A 27,299-nucleotide genomic window follows, 5' to 3' on the forward strand; every position below is an offset into this window, starting at 1 on the left:
AAATAACAGGCTGCTTTGCCACCTCCACCACAGGCACTACTCGGTTTCTCCCCTTGATAATGTTGTTCCCCAAAAGAATATTCACCCCTGCGACTGGCAAACTCGAGGTTACCCCTACTTTGTATGTACCTTTGATTAACTCACACTTCAAGTTGACTAGATTTAATGGGCGGATATATAACCACAACCTACTCCCGTTACCAACACATTGGATTCAGACTCGGCAGGAAAAGGTAGGATACTCGACAACATCAGAGACTGGTTCGCGTCTGTTTCCCGTAATATACGGACTGAGCAAGCTTGTTGCAAATCTGAAGCGAGAGAGACACAACCACTATACAAATAGGGCATGTGTGACAGGGTGAAGTAAGTGAAGTTATAAATGAGTGCAGGTGTTAAGATAAAAATTGGATTCACGCAGTATGACGCGGGAAGCGTGCGCAAAGTACGCAGGTTTGACGCGCGAAGCGTGCACGACGCACGCAGCTATGACGTAATGGGTACGCGCGAAACACGCAGCGATTATGTAATGGTCGTAGACCTGTGTATAGGATATAAGCGGGGTTGTCAGACATTTCACTAAGTTAGCTTGAAAAACAACAAAGGACCTGTCTGATTATTTCACCCGTCTTTTAAAGGTATGTTGCTTTGTTTTGAAGATCGATTGAGTGTGGGATTTGCAAGAGACAATAGTTAGCATGTGAGAAAGAAGGTAATGCTTAGTGATGGTTGTTTACTTTTTTATGTGTGTGCGTGAATGTGCGAGTCTCGGGTGTATTGTTTACAGCAAGCTACCTTCGGCCGCTGGTTGTTTACTTTTTTATGTGTGTGCGTGAATGTGCGAGTCTCGGGTGTATTGTTTACAGCAAGCTACCTTCGGCCGCCGTTATAACGGTAGCATAATAGTATGCAGTATATGACGGCCGGAACAAAAGGTAACAAGTTACAATACTCATAAGTTATAATCGTTTATGCAACAAGTACATTGTTTTGGATTATAACGGGTTGTTAATATGTTACTATGTATATATTCGGGTGTTATTGTATATTATGTTTTGTGTGAATTGCTTTGATATAACTAAAGTTGGCTTAAAAAAAACAACAAAGGACCTGTCTGATTATTTCACCCGTCTTTTAAAGGCAAATACAACTACCCCGTAAATTTAGGGGTACAACAAATGTACCCATTATCGACTACATCCATCGAGTCACCTGAAGATTTAACATAAGAGACTGTAGCAGGGGTGGCCAACCAGTCAGAGACCAAGAGCCACATTTTTTACCGTGTTACCGCAAAGAGCCACATTTTTTACTGTGTTACCGCAAAGAGCCACATCACACAGATTTATTGTAAATGTCACACACCAGCATAGTAATGACATAAATTGACTCCTACAGTACTAACAGCACAGGCCAGTCATTATCAACAATGAACATTGTGTGCACTGTCTCACACAGACAAACTCTCAGTTCAACCAAGTCCACAAACAAAAATATAATAATTTACAATAGCGTTTTTCTTTTACTATGCATGTTACTTAGTGGGACTTCTGTCATAAAATCAGAGCCTATTTTTGCGCAACATTCGCTCCTTGTGAGCTGTCACTTATTATGAATGGCTTTTAGCTAGCGCGCCCACCACGTGGGTGTACACCTCGCTCTCCTATTGGCCGCTCCCGGCTGAGCACTCTCGCCTTGGTCTGCCTCGCAGGGGGTGTGGCTTTTTCAGCCGACGCTCGATCTTTGGGATACTTTTTGTGTGCGCGACGCCGTTCATTGTCGCTTCTAGATCACGGGAGCTCTCCCACTCTGTTAAAAACGTTTACTCAAATGACCTTGCTCCTGCTGGGAAACTTTGAGGTATTTTCATCCAAAGCACATGCGCATTGGACGAAAATACCGTATTGAACTCAAGCGAAGCGCACACGCAAATAAAAATAAAACACAAATACAAACTTTGATATGGACGTAAGAGCCGCATGAAACCGGGCAAAGAGCCGCATGCGGCTCGCGAGCCGCGGGTTGGCCACCCCTGGACTGTAGACTGAAGACAGTGTCTGAACCAGTCCTGTCTCTTTCACATTCAAAGGCTTAACCTGGTCCTTTTCAAACTGTTTTTCCAGGAAAAGCAATCCACCTTAAGATGCCCAACTCTATTGCAAAAACTAAACCCACGCGTGTCGCGCTCCGTGACAGTTTCAACGCCAAGAAGGCGCTACTGTATTAACGGGAAATGCAACCTTTCTAACCGGATTTGAGTGAGGAGCAGCCCCTTATCAGACCGAGTAGGCTCAAACAAGCTTTTGTGAGTCAAAAAATATTTATCGGCGAGAACGGTAGCTTCTGACACCGCTTTAAATTTGCGCTCGTTTAAGTTATCTCAAGTCCCCCTATTCAGGCCAAAATAATTTACTATCAACATGAATACTCAATAAATACTGTACTCACAAATTAAGTGAAGCTGGGGCAAACAAAACTTACTTAACTTTAGACAATTGGTGCCTTCTGAAGAAAGTAAGGACTCCACTGCCTTAGCACCTGCATGCCAGACGGTCGAGCCCAGAACTGCAAAATAGGAGGGTTTAAATAAGAGCAGGATGTGGACCTTGATTGGAGGAGGGATGAGTGGGAAGTCATCACAGCTGTGTTGGCCTGGGCAGGGCTTTGCCACAGGGGTGGAGCCATAGCTATAGGCATCTGCAGAAGAAAAAAAAACTAAATAACACAACCTACAACATAATGTATACCCAGGCGGATGGCCATAACATGAACATTTAGCCGAGGTTGACAGGTATGTTTAAAGAGACAATCTTGAAACATGGATAGTAGTTGTTGGGTGACAATCAATGAGAGCCCAGTGCAGTGTAGCGAGATTCTAAAGTGAGAATCAATGCATCCACGACAATATTTTCAAAATAAAATAACGGATAAGGAAATGCATTTACTTTTGGAGGATTTCGTAAGTTGGATCTTTTCTGAGGCACTCATTTGAATATAAAAAAGTCTCCGTAACCTGAAAAAGTTGTACCTAGAGGCATTCGTAAGTAGAGGTATGACTGTAGTAGTCAACTTAACAAATATAAGTATCAGTCAGATATTTAGTTACATGAATCCGGTGGCGCATGTTAGTGCAGCTCTGGGGTCCCTGGTTAAAATCCAGGTCATGTCCATCTGTGTGGAGTTTGCACGTTCTCTCGGGCCTGAGTGGGTTTCCTCCAGGTAATCATGTTTCCTCCCACCTTCCAAAAACATGTTAGGTACGCTGATTGGCCACTCTAAATTGCCCCTCAGGTGACTGTGCATGGTTGTCTGTCTCGTGCCCTGCGATCGGCTGGCCACCAATTCAGGGTGCCCCCCCTGCCTCTGGCCCGGAGACAGGTGGGATTGCTCCAGCACCCCCACTAATGAGGATAAAGCGCTTCAGAAAATGAGATGAGACTATGTACATACGGTGGATTTTAGCATTCAGACAAATGAATTAAGAAAAGGTTTTTGATTTTTTCAATTTTCAGGAGAATGCAATATTCATGCGTTAGTTTTCTGTACCGCTTAACTCAATACGAGTTGCTGGACCTTATCCCAGATGAATGACTTCGGGCACTAGGTGGGTGACCAGCCTCACATCTAGGGTAATTAAGACTGTTCAACCAGCCTACCCTGGATGTTTTTTTTAATTTGGGAAGAAACCAGAAATACAAATACAATACAAAGAAAAACCCACGAAAGCCCGGGGAGAACCTGCAAACTCCACACGGGAAAGTCGGAACCTGAGATCCAACCCTCGATCTCTGAACTTTGAGGCCAACGCTAACCAGGGCGGCGTGAATGCAATAAGCTTGGAGCTGACGTAACAGTATGTGACGAATTATCTGTCGCAACATGTCCGTCAAGGGTTTCGCCGTTAACTCTCCTTAAAAACATCTATCTACGTATTCCCTTTAGTCCAACAAGCGTTGCTAAAATATGTTGTTCTTATAGTTAATCAGCGGATCATTTCGCTCATTTAATGAGCTGAGTGTCATTGTTTCACAATGCTTATTATTTCTTGGATTCGAGTAGCTCATTAGCCCGTCTAGAATAGCATTGTTGATCAACAGTGATGACAGATGTGTGGAAAGGAAGGCATAGTTATGGGTCTCATATTTCTCTGACAGCAAGCTTGAACTCATTTTCGTTTATTTAATTAAGTGACACAACGACGGTTTATTTTGTAGCCTTTCTGGGTAAGACGAGTTGTCTACGAGAATTCGCAACATGTTGAACATTCCATCTCAGTCGTTTCCCGCACCGAGCTCTCAACAACGGGCGGCTCAGCCCGGCCAGTCGGGGAGGATAAAGGTAACGATGACACTTATTTTTAGACTCCTTCAACGTAAGGATTTCGTGAAAATAATGACTCATCAAGTATATGACTGTCCTTTATAATGAAGGTTGCCTTGAAACCAGGCCATAGTCTTATGGACTGGATTCGGTTCTCCAAGAGTGGAAAAGATTTAACTGGGCTCAGGGGGCGTCTGATTGAAGTTAGCAATGAAGAATTACAGAAACACAACTCCAGGAATGACTGCTGGACTAGTATACGAGGTAAGTGACTGCGCAACAAAAGCAGTGGCAGTCTGTCCATTTTCTCGTAGCGCCTTCAACGGGTAAAATCCACTTCCTAGCAGCTTTTAATGATTAAATGCAAATACTGGAGCTTTTCAGACATTAAAACCGGGCCAGTGGGGTGATTTTTCCCGGGTAAAGACAGCGATGAACGTCAATGGCGTACCATCAAACATTGCCCGATAATGGGGTAAAATCCAGCCGAAAACAGCATTTATTGATTGAATACAAATACTGGAGCTTTTTAAACACCCGAACCGGGCCAGGAGTATCATTTCCCCCGGGAAAAAGACCGCGATGAACGTCTGTACGTCCATACCCGAAATGGCAACAATTGCACTAAAATGGGGTAAAATCCACTCCCTAGCAGATGTATTGAATTAATACAAATACTGGATCTTTTCAGACATTACAACCGGGGGGTGATTTCCCCATGAAAAGACAGCTATGGACGTCAATGGGAAATGGCAAAATTTGGACTAAAATTGGGTAAAATTCACTTCCTAGCACCATGTAGTGATTAAATACAAATACTGGAGCATAAATACAAACACCGGAGCATAAATACAAACACTGGAGCATAAATACAAACACTGGAGCATAAATACAAACACTGGAGCATAAATACAAACACTGGAGCTTAAATACAAACACTGGAGCTTAAATACAAACACTGGAGCTTAAATACAAACACTGGAGCTTTTCAGATATGATAACTTTGCCCAGAATTGAAATATTATTTAGGAATATGGCCATATTTTATTCACCAAAAATCATTTTTAACTGTACACAATATCCATCCTCCTTTCTTCCTTCTTCTCTATCACCATCAAAGCTAATGCTGAAAGTCGAGCCTGTCCTGTTTATATCTGTCTTGAAAATTGCTTTAAATCAACTGAACAATATATTTGCTTGTGCAGCTAGCTCCATATACATTTTGGTAGCTCTGGTTAATCACTAGCCAATCATAGTTGGTGAAAGCGTTGACGTATCCCTATGCCTGCGACAAGGCAATGAATTATCCCTACGCCTGCGACAAGGCATTTTGGTGTTGCCAACTCAAATTCTGATTGGTCAAAGCAACGGTCTTATCGACACTTGTTTAATGCAGCAGAGCCTGCAGAACTGATCGTGAAGGCCTTGAGGCAGATTTCTGACCCTGGCAACATATAATGGCTGAAATGTCATTGGTTAAATGCTTCAATATGAAAACCCATCTGGAAGCAATGCAACCAGTGGGAAAAGCAATTAAAGGAAGGTAACAGACAATTTGGAATTATTTGATAAGTATTGATGGACAAAATATAATATATAATTCTGATATTTCTTAGACCAGCAGAGAAGGCCTTGAATGCCCTGACGGCCCGCCACTGAACAAATGTCAACTTCCAGACTGATGCTGTTTCAACATTGCACTCTTCAATTTGACAACTTGCGCAATCCCATAATGTCTCGCGCCTTGCAGGCAATGTTAACAACAGGGAATTATATCTTAAAATAAGTCTAAAAGATCTCATTTTCTGAACTGCTTTATCCTCACTAGGGTCGTTTTGGGTGCTGGAGCCTATTCCAGTAAACTTTGGGGCAGGGGCACACCCTGAATTGGTGGCCAGCCAATTGCAGAGCAAAAGGAGACAAACATGGTGTCCGCTGCCTGGTGCTAATAGTTAGTTGGAATAGGTTGCAGCACCCCGAGGAGGGGTGCGATGGCGAGCGCCTGGTGGCTGGGCCTACACCCATGGGGCTTGGCTGGGCACAGCCTGAAGAGATGACGTGGCCCCCGCACACGGGCTCACTACCTGTGAGAAGGGCCAAAGAGGTCGGGTGAGTCGACAGTTGAGCGGTGGTCAAAGGAGGGATCCTTGGCGGTCTGATCCCCGGCTGCAGAAACTGGCTCTTGGGACGTGAAATGTCACCTCTCTGGTTGGGAAAGAGCTTGAGCTAGTGTGTGAGGTTGAGAGATTACAGCTCGACATAGTCGGTCGGGCTCAACCTCTACGCACAGCTTGGGTTCCGGTACCAGTCCTCTCAAGGGGTGTTGGACACTTCCACTCTGGAATTGCCCATGGCGAGAGGCGCCAAGCGGGCGTGGGCATACTTGTAACTGTATGTTGAGGTTTACCCCGGTGGACAAGAGGGTAGCATCTGTCCATCTTCAGGTGGTGGTGGTGGGGGGGGGGGGGGGGGGGGGGGTTGTGCTTTAACTGTTGTTTGTGAATACCAACCCTTTTTTGAGTCCTTGCAGGGGGTGCCGGAGAGTGGTCCTTTGGGGAACTCCCTCGTTCTGTTGGGGGCCTTCAATGGTTGCATGTGTTAGGCAATCGTGTAAAGAGAGATGCGAAGCTATCAACCGCTTTCAGGAGAAGCAGTGTGGTTTTGGTCCTGGCCGTGGAACACTGGATCAGCTCTATACCCTCAGCAGGGTTCTCATAACTGTTTTTCATAACTAGGCTATTTTACTTATCTTGAGGCACTCATTTGCATATTTTAAAAGCTTTTATAACCTGCAAATATCGCACCTAGAGGCATTCGTAAGTAGAGGTATATCTCTTATGCCTCTTCTGCTATTCCAGACTTCCTCATTCACTACCACAGTTCCTCTCTAGGTACCATGTTATAGGCTTTCTCAAGCTCTACAAAGACTCAATGCTTTTCCTGACCTTCTCTTTAACTTCTTTTGCTAGCTTTAATGCAAACTTGCATCTGTGATACTCAGTGGTGTGCCACCAGGGCCTTCGGGGCCTTTTCTGCTGGCCTAAGAAATATCCGAATCACAGACTGATGTTAATTTTATTCGAGTAGACTACACCAAGGCCTTCTCGCAGGTGTAGTGATACGCCATCGCTTACACAAATTATTGGCTACTAATAGAGTAGGTGGGCCAAAGCCAGAGTGAGCGAGCCAGAGTGAGCGAGCCACAGTGAACGACCCAGAGCTCCTGAAACTCCACCCAGAATGGTCGAAGGAGGAAAACAAATGGATTTGGTTGCAGATTTGCTGACAAAGCCATTTTCAAGACAGACTTTTCCCGAACAAATGGACCTCATTAATAACGGGCGGTCAACTCCGAAGCTAGCAAGCCTGTTACATCCGGGAAAAAGGTTTGTCCGCCACTTTCAGTTCGCTAACACTGCAAATTGTATTGCTGGGAGTGCTTGTTATTTGTCCACGAAAGACATGGTGTTTGGAGCAACACTGGATTTGCAAATTTGGCTTGTTTAACCAATGCAGCATCGAGACACAAAAGCAACGCCGGAAACTTACAAGCAATAGTGCTGTCCAAAACTTTTGGGGTAACCCGAGTGGAATTACTTTTCATCGAGCAAGTGCGCAGGGAAATGAACGGCCACAACAAAAAGGTAAAGAAAAAGAGGGAAATCTTAAAAAGTTGGATATATTTTCTATATATTTTTGGGCAAGCAGGAACTTTCATTTTGGGGACACGATGCAAGGACTGTATCCTCAAACAGGAAATTATGTGGAACTTCTTTCTCTCATTGCTGAGAGAAACACAGATTTACATTACCACCTGTCGACTAATAAAGTGTTTAGAGAGAGATAGCGTGACTGGGTCGATAATATGCGAAACAGCCTGCAGAATCTACATGGACTTGAAAGCAATGCAATCATCTGAAAAAGACACCAGCAAAACCCTTCAAAGCGAGTTGCGGCTGGTTTGATAATTAAAAACAAAAACAAAAAACTAACTGGATGAAACGAGCCCTCGGGCGGAAAAGCCGGAAGTTGCGACTCGAAAGCCGCAGTGAAATACATTTATCTAAACAAAAAAATTCCTCTGTTCAATCAGTTCACTCCCAACAAAAGTGAAACTTTCCTATAAAAAGCTCTAAAAGAAAAAAAGTCCCTCAGTAGAACAAGGGAGTCGAAAAAGAAGTACTCTCCAGGACCCCTTTCAAGGATTCTAATAGTGTAGGTACTTTGAGCTGCTGTTTGGTGCGTAAGCACAGACAACACTCATGACTCTTTCCCCCCACCTAAAAGTGGAGGGATGCTACCCTCTTTTCTACTGAGGTGTACACCAATGTACAGGCACCGGGCTAGGCGCTCACTGACTCCAGTGTGGAAATGTCCAAACCCCATGAGATGAGTGATACCAAAGCCCGAGCAATACTATATTGCGCTAGATTATCTGAACCACACACATTATCTTGTGCTCCTTTCCGAGCAAAGAGGTGACATCCCATGTGCTAAGTGCAATTTCTGCAGCCGGGGATTGGAACGCCACAGACCCTTTGTTTGGCTACCACCCAACTGCCTACACACTTGACCCCGTTGGACACTCCCTCAGTTGGTGAGCAAAAGAGAAGGGGAACCCACGTCGCCACTTTGGGGCTGTGCCTGACTGGGCCTCATTGGTGCAGGCCCGTCACCAGGCGTTCAGCAATCTGCTCCACCTCCAGGTTTGGCTCCATTGTGGTCCCTGGTCACACTTGCAGGCGAGGGAACATAAAGCTAATTTATTCGATTCATCATCAGAGGCATTCTTTGTTTGGTCCCTTACCTTGAGCCAGTCTGCATTACGTGACTTATCTGGCGCAAGGCCCCAGACAACATATCTCTTAGGGTCATTTTCATTGCAGAAGATAGCTGAAACAATGCCACGGCAATTGCCTGCCGTAATCAGAGGTAAAGGCTGTCCAACCAATTATTTGTTAATATGACTTTTTGTTCATGGTCAGGCAGTGTATTTGGGTAAACAAATGATAAATCAATTCATCCTAATTGGAAATGATTTTTTTTAAACAAAACAAAATATTGGGTTTGGTACCAAGGGATGGCCTCAAACTGGTAATAGCATGCCTAGTGCTGTCCCAAACACACTTTGTCCCCTCCCTCCACACGCAAATGCAGAATGAGCTGTCAAAGATTTGCATTTAAATAATCATATTTCACATATGAATAAAAAGTTAAAAAAAACTATTTACATGTAGTACTTTTTTGGTCAGAATGTTTGACATTGGCAATTTAACATCTGCACCTGCGTTTTATTGATTTTTAGCAAAGGAGCATGTTGTTGCCTAAACTTTTTAACATGTCATGTTTGTAGGTATGGTGTATAATGTCACCCCTTACATGGACTATCACCCTGGTGGAGAAGACGAACTGATGAAGGCAGCGGGTATCGATGGCACTGACCTTTTTGAACAGGTGTGGATGTTCAGGGGGGTTATTTCAAGTTTTTCACCCAATACGTATCCTTATAAAGTACATCAAAGTAATAATTACAACAAATACAATAAAAAGTAATAACAACCAGGTAATCTCTCGCTCTCAAAATTATAATTATAACCCATTTATCTCCTACACGCACCCGTGTTCTACTGAATATAATGTCATTTTAGTGTTAAACATAACCTTTAGTTATTTATCACTGTTAGCAGATTGTGAATTAGAATCAATACAAATGTTTTTATTTTGTATTCCATTTATTGTTTTTGTTTTCAGAGGGGTGGGAACAAAATTATTTGTATTTAAATCATTTCTATAGAAAACATTTATTTGAGATACGAGTAAATCAACATACAAGCTCGGTCCTGGACTCCTTAAGATCGTATCTCAAGTTATTACTGTACATCAATGATTTTCACATGTACCTAATTAACTAGGTGTTGTGGTTATTGCGTCAGCCTCACAGTTCTGAGTTTGAAGGTTTGATTCCAGGTCCCGACCTTCCTGTGTCTAGTTTAGAGTTTATGCTTGTGTTTTTCCTTCGGGTTCTCGGGTTTCCTCCCACATCCGAAAAACATGCCGTGTAAGCAGGTTGAACACTCTAAATGGCCTCTAGATATGATTGTGCGCAAAAGCTTTTCCATTTCCTTGTGCTGTCTGATTGGCTAGCCACCAACTAAGGGTGCTTCCTGTCTGTTGCCTAAAGTCAACTGGGAAGGACTCCAGCATCGCCCGCGACAATTGTGAGGATAAGGGGTATAGAAATGAATGAATGAATTAACACTAATGAAATATTCTACATGAACGGAATTATTGCAATCAGTGATGACAGCCGTGATAAAAGAATAAACAACCAAAAACACCTCAAAATCTCTGTCCACAGGTTCATCGTTGGGTAAACTATGAGTCCATGTTGAAAGCGTGCCTGGTGGGTAGGATGGCTACACAGCCCATAACAGCAATAAAAGGTATGTTTAGTGCGGGCATGGGTTTATATAGAAATCTGACATTTACAAGACTAGGAGCTGGGTTATATCCTACAGCAGGGGTAGGGAACCTATGGCTCGGGAGCCACACGTGGCTCTTTGCTAACCTGTGAGCTGAAATATGGGAACCGCTGGTGACAAAACTGAGATACTACATCTAGAACTGCTTTAATCTTAATTTTTTTCGCTGTAGGCTGTTCTGGAATGCATCCTCTCATTTGCTTGGCAACAACATAAGAATCTTTTTATTTTTTTTTCCAGTGGTGAAATTACAACATTTAAATTCTTAGTATGGCTCACAAGGAATAACATTGGAAAATATGAATTGAACTGTCCTATAGTATACCTTTTTACATCACACAAAACAACAAGGTAATTTTTCGGCCTGCGGTCTTAAGTGCATTTATAATGGCCGATCAAGGGTCAGAGTGAGTGGTTGTGGTGTTGCAATGTACCGTGGTACCTTGAAATACGTACTTAATGCGTTCTGGGACTGAGTTCTTATGTCGATTTACCCCTATCTCAAATCAACGTTTCTCATAGGAATGAACTAAATAGAAAATAATTTGTTCCAACATGTTAAAAAACGCTGATAGGTTCATTAATAATTACACTTCTCTATAATTATCAATCACTGCAGGCAGACATCTTATTCAATTATTGACATTTAATTAAATAATTGCATCTCTGGTCAAGAACCTTATAAGGGTAGATACATCAAGACTTCCCCCCGATCTCCAAAGTATCTCCCTGAACAGTGATTTCTCGTACAGCTTTAATGCCATAAATCAAGGCAATTGCAAGGTTATTCATTAATCCAACATGCGTAAGCAAAAACATCTGTAACTATAATAACAATTAAGGTATTTAACAATAATAGAAGAGGAAACTTAAAACAAACTCCATTTGAATTAAAACAATCACGCCTTCATTTGGCATAACAATTACATAAAGAAGCGCTAAGTGCGTCACGATGTAGGAATACTATGCGAGTGTTCCTGGAAGTGATCGATATCCATCTGCTGGTAGCAAGAGTCCTTGACGACTCTTTGCTCCAAACCCAGATCAACAGTCCCCGGAGCCCGGGACTGGGTGAGATGTCAGATAAACAGTCCTTGTGAGAGGACTGTGTGACTGGTTACGACCCTGAGTTCTCTTCGGCGAATTGGACGAATGCTTTAACAAAGAAATGATTAAATACACACATATATAATAGTATTACAAAATAAACCCAACACACACAAAACAGGATGATAGGTTCATTAATAATTACCCTTTGTAATTATCAATAACTGCAGGCAGACATCTTATTCAATTATTGACATTTAATTAAATAGATTGGATCACGGATAAGTAAACTTAAGGGAGGCGATCTTCCAAAGTATCCCTCCCGAACAGTATTTTGCGTACAGCTTTAAGGCATTAAAACAAAAACAATCACGCCTTCATTTGACCTAACAATCATATAACAATTACATAAAGAAGCCCGAAGTGTCCCGAGTGTTACGGAAGTGGCAGAAACAACATTCTTGTTATTGGCCAAATGACCCTGGCCTCGTTACAAAAGGGACCACCGAATCTCGAAGACCCAGATTGGGTGAATTGTTTGTATAAACATCCTGGAACAGGCAGTCCAGGTTAAAGATGACTTGGCGGTTATTGGTGACCTCGCAACACTTTGAGAATTATAAGAGAATGATTTAACAAAGAAATGACTTAATACAACTATATTTATAATCGTAATACAGAATAAACCCAACATTCCCCCGTTTTTATAATATGTATGTTATTAATCATTTCTTAGTAATCACGAAATGGTAATGTCGGTGACTGCGATTTTATCCGCCTACTCCTTACTCCCATGGCTGGTCTGAAAGAGAAAAAACAATCATATTCGTCCAATTGGTCCTCGGATTTACCGTACTCCTGGACCTCACTGCTTTCCCCAAACCGTCCCATAAGATACAACTCATGTACTTTAGAATTTGTAGGGGCAATTGCAGTAGTTATAAGTCGGCTTAGCAAGGAGCGCAAACAGGGGATAATACAGCACCCACACAATGTTAGAATAGCGGTAATTGTGCCTATAGTCACCACGAAGGATTTAGCCAAATCTTTATATTTTCCAAAGGTCTTATCCCACCAATCTGACAATGCGGACGTATCTACTCCAGAATGCTCTTGCATATTGCGGTTCAGTGTCTGCAGGCCAGTAATGGCCCTGGTGAGAGATCCACTGGGTGACGTGTTGTTCGGTATGAAGGTGCAACATTGTTTTCCAAACATTGCACACGCCCCCTGTTTCAGTAAGGATCATATCCACCGCTATGCAATCCTGGAACGCCATCAGACTGGTAGCTGCCAGTTGCTCCTTTATGGCCACAAATCCCTGTTCAGTATAATTTCCATGTTTTTGGACATTGTAATGTAAGTAATTTATTCTATCCACATTTTTGTTTGGGGTGATTAGAAGGAAGATAGACTCCCAACCTGCTGCGATCTGATTAGCCAGCTTATACTCATCTGGTACGCCCCGGGGGATGCCAATCGCATCAATGTATGTTGGATCTCCTTCCCTCCATGCCTCTCGACGATGTCGGGAGGGTCGACCCTTCAGCACCTCCGAATTCTGAGCCGCCAATTGTATCTCCTCCACTGTGGATGGAAAAACAGACACCGGTAAGAGCAGTGAGACCAAAGTACCTAGTCCTGCCGCGTTTCAGCATGAGTCGTATAATTTAGCTACCACACCACCACCATAGGCCAGAACGTGGTATCGGGGGTGTAGTTTGTTTTAGAACGCCGGTACACCACGTCTCATTTATCGCCCCCAGTTTCAGACCATGCCCTGTAAGGTTTAAGCAGGTAAAATGATTAAACAGTGGAAAAATTTACTTCCTATTTACTGCGTAACAGGATAGACACTGTTTCAATATTTTTTTCTGTACAATTAGGACCCGTTTTTCCTTTGTAAAAACACTTTTCCCCAAAAGAATGGTGATTGAGGGAGTTGTTAGATCCCATCGTATTTCCCTTGTCTGGTAGTTTGTTCTAATCCTTTGTAAGATGGTTTAGTCTCAATTGAAACCATATGGAACGTCAAACCCAATATAAAAGAGCTTCTTATAGTTTTATGGTATTGCTTGCTGAGCAATAATCTTTTCAATTAATATTGGTGTTTCCCGTATTTTATTAAGTCAGAAAGTTTATTTTACCCGTCCACTCAATGTTTCAATTGAGACCACCCTTTTTTCCAAAGTAGCTCCACATAGTGCTTGTCTTTTTTTTTACACTCCATTAACAGCACCCAATTATCCCCCGTTTGGGAAATCCCTGTTTCAGAAATAAGTTTCACAAGTTAATATGTCAGTCCAAGCTTTCCAATCTTGACCAATTTCTGCAACAACGCTTTTCCCAATCTCCAATTTTTTAGCTGTTAATGTACCACACATATTTCCCACCATAGATTGATCCCTTGTATGGCAACCGGGACGTCGCCGAGTCCAAATATATATTTTCAATCTCGAATGTATGTCTGTGAATTTGATTTAGTAGGTAATGTTAATCAAATGTAAATGTGAATGTTTTTTGGTTTACCCTCCCATAAGAAGATGTATCCTCAATTGAAACGCCTCCGCCTTTCTCTCCTATTGTGGAGAGGAATAGAATCACAATCATCATTAACCTCATTGCCCCAAAAGCAATAATTGTTTTCAACATGACTTTTTTGTCTTTGTTTAGGGAGTTTTCCTCTTGAAACATTTCAATTTAGACAACCTTCTTACTGTGGGAAAGGTGCATCTGTGTCCCCTTTAAGTAACAAGGACCCTCCCACTTTGCGTTGCTCCGATGTTTCTTCTTTTATGCTGCGTATCAGCATCCAGTCTTCAAGAATCATCGTTACTTCGTCCGTTTCCTGTTGAGAAGCAAAATCTCCCTCTGATAGTCTAAATTTGGTGTGTGTGTTTTTTTTTTTTTTTTCTCTGCAAGATTTGCCTCATCATCCAATTGTCATTGTGTAGTGAATAATAGCAATTTGTAAGGTCTACCAAACAGGACTTCATATAAGGTCCGCCAATTGTGAATGGTAGGCAATTATTATATTAACAAAAATGGGTGCCATTATCACTATAGATAGTTTCTGGAATTCCATATCTTGGAATTATATCCTTACATAATGCCTTTGCTACTGTTAAAGCATCCGCGTTTTTTGCTGGGAAAATCTCAACCCATTTTGAAAAGGCCTCCATAATGACTAAACAGTATTTTTTCCCTGCACTCTTACTTAATTCAATAAAATATATGTATCTTTTGAGATGGATATGTAGGTATGCATATAGATTTAAACCATAAGTCTTGTAGTGCCGTTGTAGCAAGGCCACCACCCCCCTTTCGAGACATAGGACTTCCCTTGACTCAAGCCCAAATTATTTTCTTTATTGATAGAATATGTCTCGGTGGCCTGCCAATCAAAAACACAAAAAGACAAACTATTATTCATGCTCACACTCATAAACAGAAGAATTTAGTGTGTTCAACCAGTCTAGCATCCATAATTTCATTTTGTGGGAGTAAACTGGAGTACCCGGAGAAAATCCACAAATTCTCGAGGACGCCAGGAATACCCCACATCCCGGAAGGTTTGGATCTACCCCACATTAGTAGATCATTGAAGACACACACACCCACTCTAGCATTTTAACCGTTTGTAAAAAAAATCCTTCAAGCCTCACACAAAGTTATCCCCTTTTTAATGCTATTAGTTTAGCTGTTTGTTCCCAGAATTGAGGTGGCAATAGTTTCACATATAAGGTTTTTATTTTTACAGCCGTCATGTCCTAATCAGGTTTTTCGAAAATCCCAATTCCCTCTAATAGTATGCCAATCACCTTTTAAAAACGGCCATCCAAATTTGTTTCCACTCCATCCAGGTGATAAGATAATCTCCCCCATTTGTAAGACAAATTCCGCCACACCATTTTTATGCGACATGACGCCTATGGCCTTTATCACGTCGTCTTGAGTCCAAATTCTATGAACCAAAATAACACGGCACTGCTCACTCCCCACATTAGAGTTGGCAACCTCCATCACCGTCAAATTTTGCCTATCCCATTTTGTTCATAGACAACCCATCTACCTAAATGAAAATTGAAAAAAATGAAAATCAGACATAGGCATTGTCGTCATCATTGACTTGACAAAAAGCCTAGTAGTCATCATACCCTCAGCAGCGTATGACGAAATTGTATAGTGCTTCTCCACAAGTTTGTCTTCCCAGGCCAGACACATTTATGACATTTATTTATGACATATTCATACTTGTTAGCTCTCCGCCTTGAGCGCCATTTTCCGGCGACTACAAGTTGCCTCACCGATGCCAACAAGAATAAGATGGATCACTTACCTCTCAGTCTTTATACTTACCCTCCCTCAGTCATCCTGTGGAAGGTAGATCTGCACCAAACGACCTTCCTGTTACTTCAATTCAAATTGACTTAATTTCATAGTAGGGATATGTGTAGTCGTCACGTCACGTGTTGCTGCAGGTTCAGAGACCTGATGGCTGTTGGGAAGAAGCTGTCCTTGAGCCTGTTTGTCCGTGCTTTGTAGGACCTGTAGCGTCTGCCAGATGGAAGCAACTGGAACAGGCCGTGTCCAGGGTGGTATGGGTCTCCAACAATGGACCCGGCTCTTCTGAGGTATCGGGGGTTGGCAATGTCTTCTAGCGATGGCAGAGAGCAGCCGACGATCTTCTGGGCAGTGTTTATCACTCTCTGTATGGCTTTTTTGTCTGCTGCCGTGCTTCCGGTATACCACACTGTAATGCCGTAAGTCAGGATGCTCTCCACAGTGGCTCTGTAGAAGGTTGCCAGAAGCTTGGTGTCCAACTTGTCCCTTCTCAGTACCCTGAGGAAGTGGAGTCGTTTCTGGGCCTTCTTCACTAACACTGTGGTGTTTGTGGACCAGGAGAGCCTATCCGTGACGTGGACTCCCAGGAATTTGAACGATTGGACCCTGTCTACACATACTCCGTTAATGAGGAGTGGGGCCAGGTCTGTGCTGCGCTTGCGAAAGTCCAAGATTATTTCTTTAGTCTTTGCGGTATTCAGTGTAAGATTGTTCGCCGAGCACCAAGAAGACAGTTTGTCGACCTCGTCTCTGTAAGCTGACTCATCCCCGCCTGAGATGAGTCCGATCACAGTGGTGTCATCGGCGAATTTGATGATAGAGTTTGACTGGTGGGCTGGTGTGCAGTCGTATGTGTACAGGGAGTACAGGAGAGGACTCAGTACACAGCCTTGTGGTGAGCCTGTGTTTAGTTTGATGGAGGAAGAGAGGTGTGGACCCATTCTGACAGTTTGTGGTCGACCAGTCAAGAAGTTCTTTATCCAGCAGCAGATTGAAGAGGATAGTCCAAGGTGGTAGAGTTTGTCCTTCAGGATGTCCGGCTTGATGGTGTTGAAGGCTGAGCTATAGTCTATGAAAAGCATCCTCACATAGTTCCCCTGGTGCTCCAGGTGGCTTAGTGCTGTGTGAAGAGCCACGGCGATAGCATCCTCAGTGGACCTGTTTTCCCTATAAGCAAACTGGTGCGGGTCAACTGAGGGGGGAATTGTCTTTCTGATGTGTCGGGCCACCAACTTTTCAAAGCACTTCATGATCAAAGCAAACGAACTGGAGAGCAGTGAGCCGCTGCACCCGTGCGCGCCGCCATCTTGCATTTATTATCCAGTGATTAAAGCGTCACTTGTTTCAAAACATGAAAGGCCCCACTAGAATTTGGGCATCCAGCGCCAAATAGAGCCTATTTACACCTTTGTCTCGAATTTGTTTTAGATATGGGGTCCCCAATTCCCAAAATATCTCAGAATTCATGCACCAACACATCCTGTCAAAACCCTAAGCGACTAACATAACCTGTTTCTAAGCCAGATTTTGGAATTTGGAGAATTTCTCCTTTCCCCCTTATCTAAGCTTGTTGTTGCCACTCGTTATCAATGTAACATTCAGGCGTAATAACCCCATCATTGCCATGCTATGAATTTCAAGCAATAGAAAGCAGCGTCATTTGGTTGTATCAATTCATCAATGTTTATCCAATCCGTAATATCCTTAAAGTCATCAATTTGACCTGTGACATAGCATATTTCCTCCCGCCAGGACAACAGACAATGTTCTTTCAAGTGCACTTTGAAAAACATTCCATGTTACTCCATTCTTAGGGAAAATATGCTCATCCTAAACCAATTATTTTATCTACAATTCACCTAATTATTTGGATGAATGCCATGAATTTTCTCATGCAACTATCGCATTGTAAATTTCCCATCTGATGTTGTTAACAGCCAAATAACTCTCAATACCTAAGATATACTTTGTAAATCACCTCATATGATGTTTACAAGTCATTTCCCATAGCTCCATGTTACCAAAACAAAAACCTACAACAATTAGATTAGAGAAATCAACCTTTTGTTAGGCATTTCCGAATTACAATTTTTTAATGTTTAAAAAAAAAAAAACTCAAATTGTCACCAATATACCATAATATTGTAAAATTTTCCATCCTTGTCTTTTCTTTAACCAGCCAACCTCCTGGAATAAAGTATTTTGAACAATCAAACTATTCAAAAAATAGTATTAATATTATTTTATTCTCCAAAAGCTAGTTTCCTTTAACTAAGAGCCCTTTGAAATCCACAATTGCTCAAAAAGGACTATTTTGCTTTTTTACCAAATCAAAATCTTTTACTAAACAGATTTTCTATCACCTTAATATACATTTCTGTTTAAAACCCCAAAAATGAAATGCGAAAGCACTCGCATAACCTTGCAGACCATGTATTGTTCTTATTCTGAAAAGTCCAAACAGAAAACGCCATAAGCCGCTAACTCTGACCTCTGCTCTTGCTGCAAAAGCAGCATTGTTATCTTCTGTTTACAAACCAGCGAGTCAACACTTGAAACGTCGCCTTTTTTCCTGTGCCCAAATACAACGCTTTTTAGAGAAGACAACCATTAAACAGACAAATTAACCCCTCTTCCGATATTCAACTACATCACAATATTTTTCCAAGACCCCATATTCAGAATATGTATGCTGCAAGCACAACAATATGGCAAAAACCCATTTTCTGCCCTCAAGTTTGCTTCAGCACCCCCAAGGCCAATTATTATTATTGCAATGTCTTCACGGAAGGGATCACAAAATTTTAGTCGTTTACACGTTCCGAACGCTCCCGAAAGCCCAACACAGTTAAATCGTCTGCCCCGCGGCCCACATGTTTCACTCCCATCTAATCAGCAGCCGCTAAAACATAGCGCTTCTCCCGCAGTCGACACATTATTTGGCAAGTTTAGAGCATAATAAAAACACAGGTGACATTCCCTGCTAAACATTTAAATGATCATTTTGTATATATTCTTTTGTCTTTTTAAACACCATCTTCCCGCTTGCGGACGGGATCAAAACCCAAGCTGCAATAAGCCATCACATTGCTGTAAATTGACAGTACATATAGGTTATATTAACAAAGCACCACCAGCATTTGGAAATAACCATTCTAATTTTTGTTATACAAGCCCCAGCATCACAAAAAAACCCAATTTAATTGTGATCACAAAACGTCATACCTGGATTAACCAAATCAAATACCAGTGTCCCAATTAATTTTCTAGCTCAACATTCTCGTATCCAAAATCCACATTCCAAATCATTCTAAGCCGACATTCCTTGTTTTCAGAGACCTTCTAGTCTGGGTAATCATGTAATATATATACCCCCATTTTTTTTTTACAACTTATCTCTGATTTTTGTCGAACTTTACACCATCTCTTCTCCCTCTATTTTTTGTTAAACTTCCTCCGCTCCCGTCACCTATGTCGGTAAATATTTTCTCCGTCAGCCGAGGAGGCCCCGCTATTTTTCCTTACCAAACAGTACTTTCCCGCCGCCTCGGTCTTAAATATATATCCCCGTCATCCGAGGGAGCCCCCACTATTTTCCCAAAATAGTATTTTTAACTTCTCCCCGGCCTTATTTCGCCATTAGTGACTGTGGAACAAGCTGTTACACTTTTATCCATTCACATATTATTTATATATGTATATTACCTCTATGCATTAGTGCATATATTATCCTGCATTTTATGCATTTTAAGCTGGCCAGCAAACCCATATTTATTTATCTATAAATATAGCTGTGTAATATTTTTAAAGCGCTTTGTCTTTCCAATTTTTTTTTTCCAATCCTTACAAGTTAGACGTATTTTTGGATCGTCATCCAAACCCGCCTTACAACACGTGTTTCCCATATTTTACTTTTTTTGTAGTGAGTTCGTGTGCCTCACACAGTTAACTTTTTTATATTTATTATTATTATTATTACCCCTTTGACTGTATTTCCTAGGCTTATCTTAATTTTACTGCAGAAACCACACAAACACCATACAACGTTTATATTCGTGCCTACCCTTGAGACACAGGACACTTTTCAGCCCCAAAAATGTACCTGCAGTACAATATATTCGTGCCTACCCTTGGGACACAGGACACTTTCCAGCCCCAAAAATGTACCTGCTATTGACTAGTATAAACACAGGGTTTTTGTCGCCGTCACCCAGGACACGAGTCACATTACCCAGAATGGACCTTCACATTCAATGTCCCTTTAACGCATTTGGAAACACCGTCACAACATGCAGACATTAATGTGGACTTACCCGAGATCCGTCAGATGTCTCCCTCCAGCAGGAAAAGTCTTCAACTGCCGAGAATCCAGTCGTCCCCGTCGACAACTCCGGCCCACTAAGGGTTTTGAAGACGCCGTGCGCACGGTCACTTACCAGATGTCGAACAGCAGCGCCTGGGTTCTCGCTCCGGTATATTGACCTCCAAAGCTCAGAAGGACCAAAATGATAGGTTCATTAATAATTACCCTCGTTCGTAATTATCAATAACTGCAGGCAGACATCTTATTCAATTATTGACATTTAATTAAATAGAATGGATCACGGATAAAACCTCAGAGGGGAGATTCAACAAGCCAGAGTTTCTCCTACAACTTCAGAACGTCTCCTCGAATAGACATTTTCGTACGACTCTTATTGCCATGAATCAAAACAATTTACAGAGTTGTTGATCATTCCATCACGTATGAGTAAAAACAACATCTGTAACTACAATAACAATCAAAGTATTTTACCAATAACAAGGCAGGAGACTAGACCTAACAACATTTGGATTAGAACAATTATGCCTTCCCTTGACCTAAGAAATATATAACAATTACATAAAGAAAAACCCGAAGTGCGTCACGAGGTATAGTCGCTATGTTGTAAATAACAGAAGCAACATTCTTGTTATTGGCCGAATAGCCCTGGCCTCGTTACAAAAGGGACCACCGAATCTCGAAGACTCAGATTGGGTGAATTGTTTGTATAAACATCCTGGAACAGGCAGTCCAGGTTAAAGATGACTTGGCGGTTATTGGTGACCTCACAACACTTTGAGAATAATAAGAGAATGATTTAACAAAGAAATGACTTAATACAACTATATTTATAATAGTAATACAGAATAAACCCAACACAGGATATGGAATGGAAAAACATTTTAATTGTTCTAATTTGCCATCTATTAACAGAGTAACAAATAACTAGTGGTTATGGTGTTTAATAACACTAAAATTAGGCAGATTTTGCACAGCGATGCGCTCGTAGCAACAAACAAACTTGGGTTACGATACAGACACTCAAAATTAAATTTCATCTAACTTTACACAAAACTTAATTCAAAATTTTAAAGAAGTCAAAAAAACACCTTTCTTCTCCCAGGTTGGCTCTAATTGCCTCACCTCCACCCTGACTTTCTGTTAGTTTTTAAAAGGAACCTATTGACGGTTATTTGCTTATGTCTTCCCTTCAAAATATTCCGAAAACGATGCACACAAATGTTCTCACAATAGGATAATGCAAGACCACTTGCCAACTTGCCCAGGAAGTAAGACTCGTCTCGTCTTGGCGAGCAAGCTCCGGCATTCTGCACTGACTAACGGGAGAAAAAAGAAAACACTAGAAAAAAGCCCAGTGTTCGTAGAGACATTTAAACGAGGGAGTTGCAGGGGGGAAAAAAAGGTCATAAAATTGTGTAAATCCACCCTGAAGCTTGCAAGCGAAATCCACTTCCGTCATCTGCTTGCCACTAGGAAAATATTTTTTCACTAAACACGGTCATCTGCTGTTTGCCTAAAATGCCAAGAAACTAGCGATTTTAAGTAGTATAATATCAGCCGGCACTTTGCCACAAACTATGCAAACTATGCTAGCAAACTGTTAACAAAAGAAAGGTAAGATGCTGCTCAAAAGTTGGCAGCTAATTTAAGGGTTTTTTTTCACCGTCAAACTGCCGTTCAAAAGTCAACTACTTTTATGCTTTAATTAAAAATAATAAAGGCCATCAAAACACTGTCAGGTGGCCAGTTTTTAAAAGGATGTATGGTGGTGACCGTAGGTATATTGTGCCCAGAGACCAAGCTATGTTTAGGAGTGGGGTTGATGCCCGAAGGACACCCACACCGGCAAAAAAAGTATAATTTACAGTGGTATCTTGAGATACAAGCTTAATGCGTTCTGGGAATGAGCTCTTATGTCATTTTACTTGTATCTCAAATATAAGTTTCCTATAGAAATGAACTCATGAAAATAGTAATAATAATAAAATTAATGTGTTCTAATCCCCTGAATGAACAAAACAAAATGGAAAACATTTCCATTAACAAATTAACAAATAACTAATGGTAATGATGTTTTATAGTTCCTAAATTATAGAAGTGGGATGGGAGGGGCTTAGTGAGGGAGGGTGGGAGGGGGTTAGTGAGGGAGGGTGGGAGGAAGAGACGGAGAGAGGCGGAGAGAGACAGAGAGGCGGAGAGAAGGAGAGAGGCGTAGAGACGGAGAGAGAGACGGAGACAGAGAGAGAGAGAGAGGGAGGGAGAGAGGGAAAGAAAGAGACTGTGAGAGAGAGACTGAGAGGGAGAGAGAGAGACTGTGAGAGAGAGAGAGAGAGAGAGAGAGAGAGAGACTGCGAGGCAGAGAGAGACTGCGAGGCAGAGAGAGAGACTGCGAGAGAGAGAGAGACTGCGAGAGAGAGAGAGACTGCGAGACAGAGAGAGAGAGACTGCGAGACAGAGAGACTGCGAGACAGAGAGACTGCGAGACAGAGAGACTGCGAGACAGAGAGACTGCGAGACAGAGAGACTGCGAGACAGAGAGACTGCGAGACAGAGAGACTGCGACACAGAGAGACTGCGAGACAGAGAGACTGCGAGACAGAGAGACTGCGAGACAGAGAGACTGCGAGACAGAGAGACTGCGAGACAGAGAGTCTGCGAGACAGAGAGACTGTGAGAGAGACTGTGAGAGAGACTGTGAGAGAGACTGTGAGAGAGAGAGAGAGAGACTGTGAGAGAGACTGTGTGAGAGAGAGAGACTGTGTGAGAGAGACTGAGAAAGAGACTGAGAGAGAGACTATGAGAGAGAGAGACTGCGAGAGAGTATGAGAGAGACTGTGAGAGGGAGAGAGAGACAATGAGAGAGAGAGAGACAATGAGAGAGAGAGAGACTGTGAGAGAGACTGAGAGGGACAGAATGTGTGAGAGAGACTATGAGAGAGACAGAATGTGTGAGAGAGAGACTGTGAGAGAGAGACTGTGTGTTTGAGAGAGAGACTGTGAGAGAGAGAGACTGCGTGAGAGGGAGAGAGAGAGAGAGACTGAGAGAGAGAGAGAGAGAGAGAGACTGTGTGAGAGAGAGACTGTAAGAGAGAGGGAGAGAGAGAGACAAAGAGAGAGACTGTGGGAGAGAGAGAGACTGTGAGAGAGAGACTGAGAGAGAGACTGTGGTAGAGAGAGAGAGAGAGACTGTGAGAGAGAGAGAGAGACTGTGAGAGAGAGAGAGACTGTGAGAGAGAGAGAGACTGTGAGAGAGAGAGAGAGAGACTGTGAGAGAGAGAGACAGAGAGAGACTGCGTGTGTGAGAGAGAAGGAGAGACTGTGAGAGGGAGAGACTGTGAGAGAGAGACTGTGTGTGAGAAAGAGAATGTGCGTGAGAGACTGTGAGAGAAGGACTGTGAGAGAGACTGAGAGAGAGACAGAGAGAGAGAGAGAGAGAGAGAGAGAGAGGCTGTGAGAGAGAGACTGTGAGAGAAAGACTGAGAGAGAGACACAGAGAGGCTGTGAGAGAGAGACTGTGAGAGAGACTGTGTGAGAGAGAGAGACTGAGAAAGAGAGAGAGACTGAGAAAGAGACTATGAGAGAGAGACTGAGAAAGAGACAGAGAGAGGCTGAGAAAGAGACTGTGAGAGAGAGACTGTGAGAGAGAGTATGAGAGAGACTAAGGGAGAGAGAGACTGTGAGAGAGAGACTGTGAGAGACTGAGAGAGAGAGAGTATGAGAGAGACTAAGAGAGAGAGAGACTGTGAGAGAGAGACTGTGAGAGAGAGACAGAGAGAGACTGTGAGAGAGAGACTGTGAGAGAGAGACTGTGAGAGAGAGACTGTGAGAGAGAGACTGAGAGAGAGACTGTGAGAAGGACAGAATGTGTGAGAGAGACTGTGAGAGAGACAGAATGTGAGAGAGAGAGACTGAGAGAGACATAATATGTGAGAGAGTGAGAGAGAGACTGTGTGTTTGAGAGGGAGATACTGTGAGAGAGAGACTGTGAGAGAGACAGAATGTGAGAGAGAGACTGAGAGAGACATAATATGTGAGAGAGTGAGAGAGAGACTGTGTGTGTGAGAGGGAGATACTATGAGAGAGAGTCTGTGAGAGAGAGACTGAGAGAGAGAGACTGTGAGGGAGAGACTGTGGGAGAGAGAGGGAGAGAGAGAGAATGTGAGAGAGAGAGACTGTAAGAGAGAGGGAGAGAGAGACAGAGAGAGAGAATGTGAGAGAGAGAGGGAGAGAGAGACAGAGAGAGAGAATGTGAGAGAGAGAGACTGTAAGAGAGAGGGAGAGACAGAGAGAGAGAATGTGAGAGAGAGACTGTGGGAGAGAGAGGGACTGTAAGAGAGAGACTGAGAGAGAGAGACTGAGAGAGAGAGGGAGAGAGAGACAGAGAGAGAGAGTGTGAGAGAGAGAGACTGTAAGAGAGAGGGAGAGAGAGACAGAGAGAGAGACAGAGAGAGAGAATGTGAGAGAGAGACTGTGAGAGAGAGAGAGACTGAGAGAGAGAGACTGAGAGAGAGAGACTGTGGGAGAGAGAGGTACTGTAAGAGAGAGAGGGACTGTAAGAGAGAGACTGAGAGAGAGAGAGACAGAGAGAGAGAGACAGAGAGAGACTGTGTGTGTGAAAGAGAAGGAGAGACTCTGAGAGGTAGAGACTCTGTGAGAGAGAGACTGTGTGTGAGAGAGAGACTCCGTGTGAGACTGAGAGAGGGACTGTGAGAGAGAGAGACTGTGAGAGAGAGACTGTGTGTGAGAGAGACTTAGAGAGAGAGACTGTGTGTGAGAGACTGTGAGAGAGAGAGACACAGAGAGAGGCTGTGAGAGAGAGACTGTGAGAGAAAGACTTTGTGAGAGAGAGACTGCGCGAGAGAGACTTTGAGAGAGACTGTGTGTGAGAGAGAGAGAGAGAGAGACTGAGAAAGAGACTGTGAGAGAGACTGAGAAAGAGACTGTGTGAGAGAGAGACTATGAGAGAGAGACTATGAGAGAGAGACTATGAGAGAGAGACTGTGAGAGAGAGAGAGAGACTGTGGGAGAGAGACTGAGAGAGAGACTGTGAGAGGGGCAGAAGCGTGAGAGAGACTGTGAGAGAGACAGAATGTGTGAGTGAGAGACTGAAAGACAGAATGTGTGAGAGAGACTTTGAGAGAGATAGACTGCGTGAGAGGTAGAGAGAGAGACTGTGAGAGAGAGAGAGAGACTGTGAGAGGGACAGAATGTGTGAGAGAGACTGTGAGAGAGACAGACTGTGAGAGAGACATAACCTGTGAGAGAGACTGAGAGAGAGACTCCGTGTGAGACTGAGAGAGGGACTGTGAGAGAGACTGTGAGAGAGAGACTGAGAGAGAGAGACTGTGTGTGAGAGAGACTGAGAGAGAGAGACTGTGTGTGAGAGACTGTGAGAGAGAGACACAGAGAGAGGCTGTGAGAGAGAGACTGTGAGAGAAAGACTTTGTGAGAGAGAGACTGTGCGAGAGAGACTGTGAGAGAGACTGTGTGTGTGAGAGAGAGAGAGAGAGACTGAGAAAGAGACTGTGAGAGAGACTGAGAAAAAGACTGTGAGAGAGAGACTATGAGAGAGAGACTGTGAGAGAGAGAGAGAGAGAGAGAGAGAGAGAGAGAGAGAGAGAGAGAGACAATGAGAGAGAGAGAGACTGTGAGAGAGAGAGACTGAGAGAGAGACTGAGAGGGACAGAATGCGTGAGAGAGACTGTGAGAGAGACAGAATGTGTGAGTGAGAGACTGAGAGAGACAGAATGTGTGAGAGAGACTGTGAGAGAGACAGACTGTGAGAGAGACATAATCTGTGAGAGAGACTGAGAGACAGACTGTGTGTGAGAGAGAGAGACTGAGAGAGAGAGACTGTGCGAGAGAGAGAGAGACTGTGAGAGAGAGACTGAGAGACTGAGAGAGAGAGGGAGAGAGAGAGATACTGAGAGAGAGAGAGAGAGAGAGACTGAGAGAGAGACTGTGTGTGTGAGAGAGAAGGAGAGACTGAGAGGGAGAGACTGTGTGTGAGAGAGAGACTCTGTGTGAGAGACTGAGAGAGGGACTGTGAGAGAGACTGAGAGAGAGACTGTGTGAGAGACTGTGAGAGAGAGAGACTGTGTGTGAGAGACTGTGAGAGAAAGACTGAGAGAGAAAGAGAGAGAGACTCTGTGAGATAGAGACTGTGAGAGAGACTGTGTGAGAGAGAGACTCAGAAAGAGTCTGAGAGAGACTGAGAAAGAGACTGTGTGAGAGAGAGAGACTATGAGAGATAGACTGTGTGAGAGAGAGACAATGAGAGAGAGAGACTGTGAGAGAGAGACTAAGAGAGAGACTGTGAGAGGGACAGAATGCATGAGAGAGACTGTGAGAGAGACAGAATGTGTGAGTGAGAGACCAAGAGAGACAGAATGTGTGAGAGAGACTGTGTGTGTGAGAGAGAGACTGTGAGCGAGAGAGACTGCGTGAGAGGGAGAGAGAGAGAGACTGAGAGTGAGAGAGAGAAAAACTGAGAGAGAGACTGTGAGAGAGAAAGACAGAGAGAGATAGAGAGGGAGATAGAGAGAGAGAGATACTATGAGAGAGAGACTGTGAGAGGGTGAGAGACTGTGAGAGGGAGACTGTGAGAGAGAGACTGTGAGAGAAAGAGACTGTGAGAGGGAGAGAGACTGTGGGAGGGTGAGAGACTGTGAGAGGGAGAGAGACTGTGAGAGAGAGACTGTGAGAGAGTGACTGTGAGAGAGAGACTGTGAGAGAGAGACTGTGAGAGAGAGACTGTGAGAGAGTGACTGTGAGAGAGAGAC

General features: G+C 43.1%; 1 protein-coding gene across 3 annotated transcripts in view; it reads left to right on the top strand.

The window, feature by feature from the left end:
- The first annotated feature begins 3,851 nt into the window (after positions 1-3,851).
- cyb5r4 (cytochrome b5 reductase 4) overlaps positions 3,852-27,299 on the top strand; it is a 54,487-nt gene continuing 31,039 nt past the window's right edge. The window contains exons 1-4 of one of the 3 annotated variants that reach the window (XR_013325572.1): positions 3,852-4,338; positions 4,431-4,584; positions 9,674-9,774; positions 10,679-10,763. Coding sequence is in view for 2 of the 3 variants with exons in the window: in XM_077711848.1 (XP_077567974.1) it covers positions 4,255-4,338; positions 4,431-4,584; positions 9,674-9,774; positions 10,679-10,763 (424 nt within the window). In the remaining variant the exon portion in view is untranslated. The remainder of the gene's footprint in view (positions 4,339-4,430; positions 4,585-9,673; positions 9,775-10,678; positions 10,764-27,299) is intronic. The other 2 variants (XM_077711848.1, XM_077711850.1) reach the window with 2 other exon arrangements.

This window comes from Stigmatopora nigra, unplaced genomic scaffold (genome assembly GCF_051989575.1).
Source record: "Stigmatopora nigra isolate UIUO_SnigA unplaced genomic scaffold, RoL_Snig_1.1 HiC_scaffold_48, whole genome shotgun sequence".
Lineage (NCBI taxonomy): Eukaryota > Metazoa > Chordata > Actinopteri > Syngnathiformes > Syngnathidae > Stigmatopora > Stigmatopora nigra.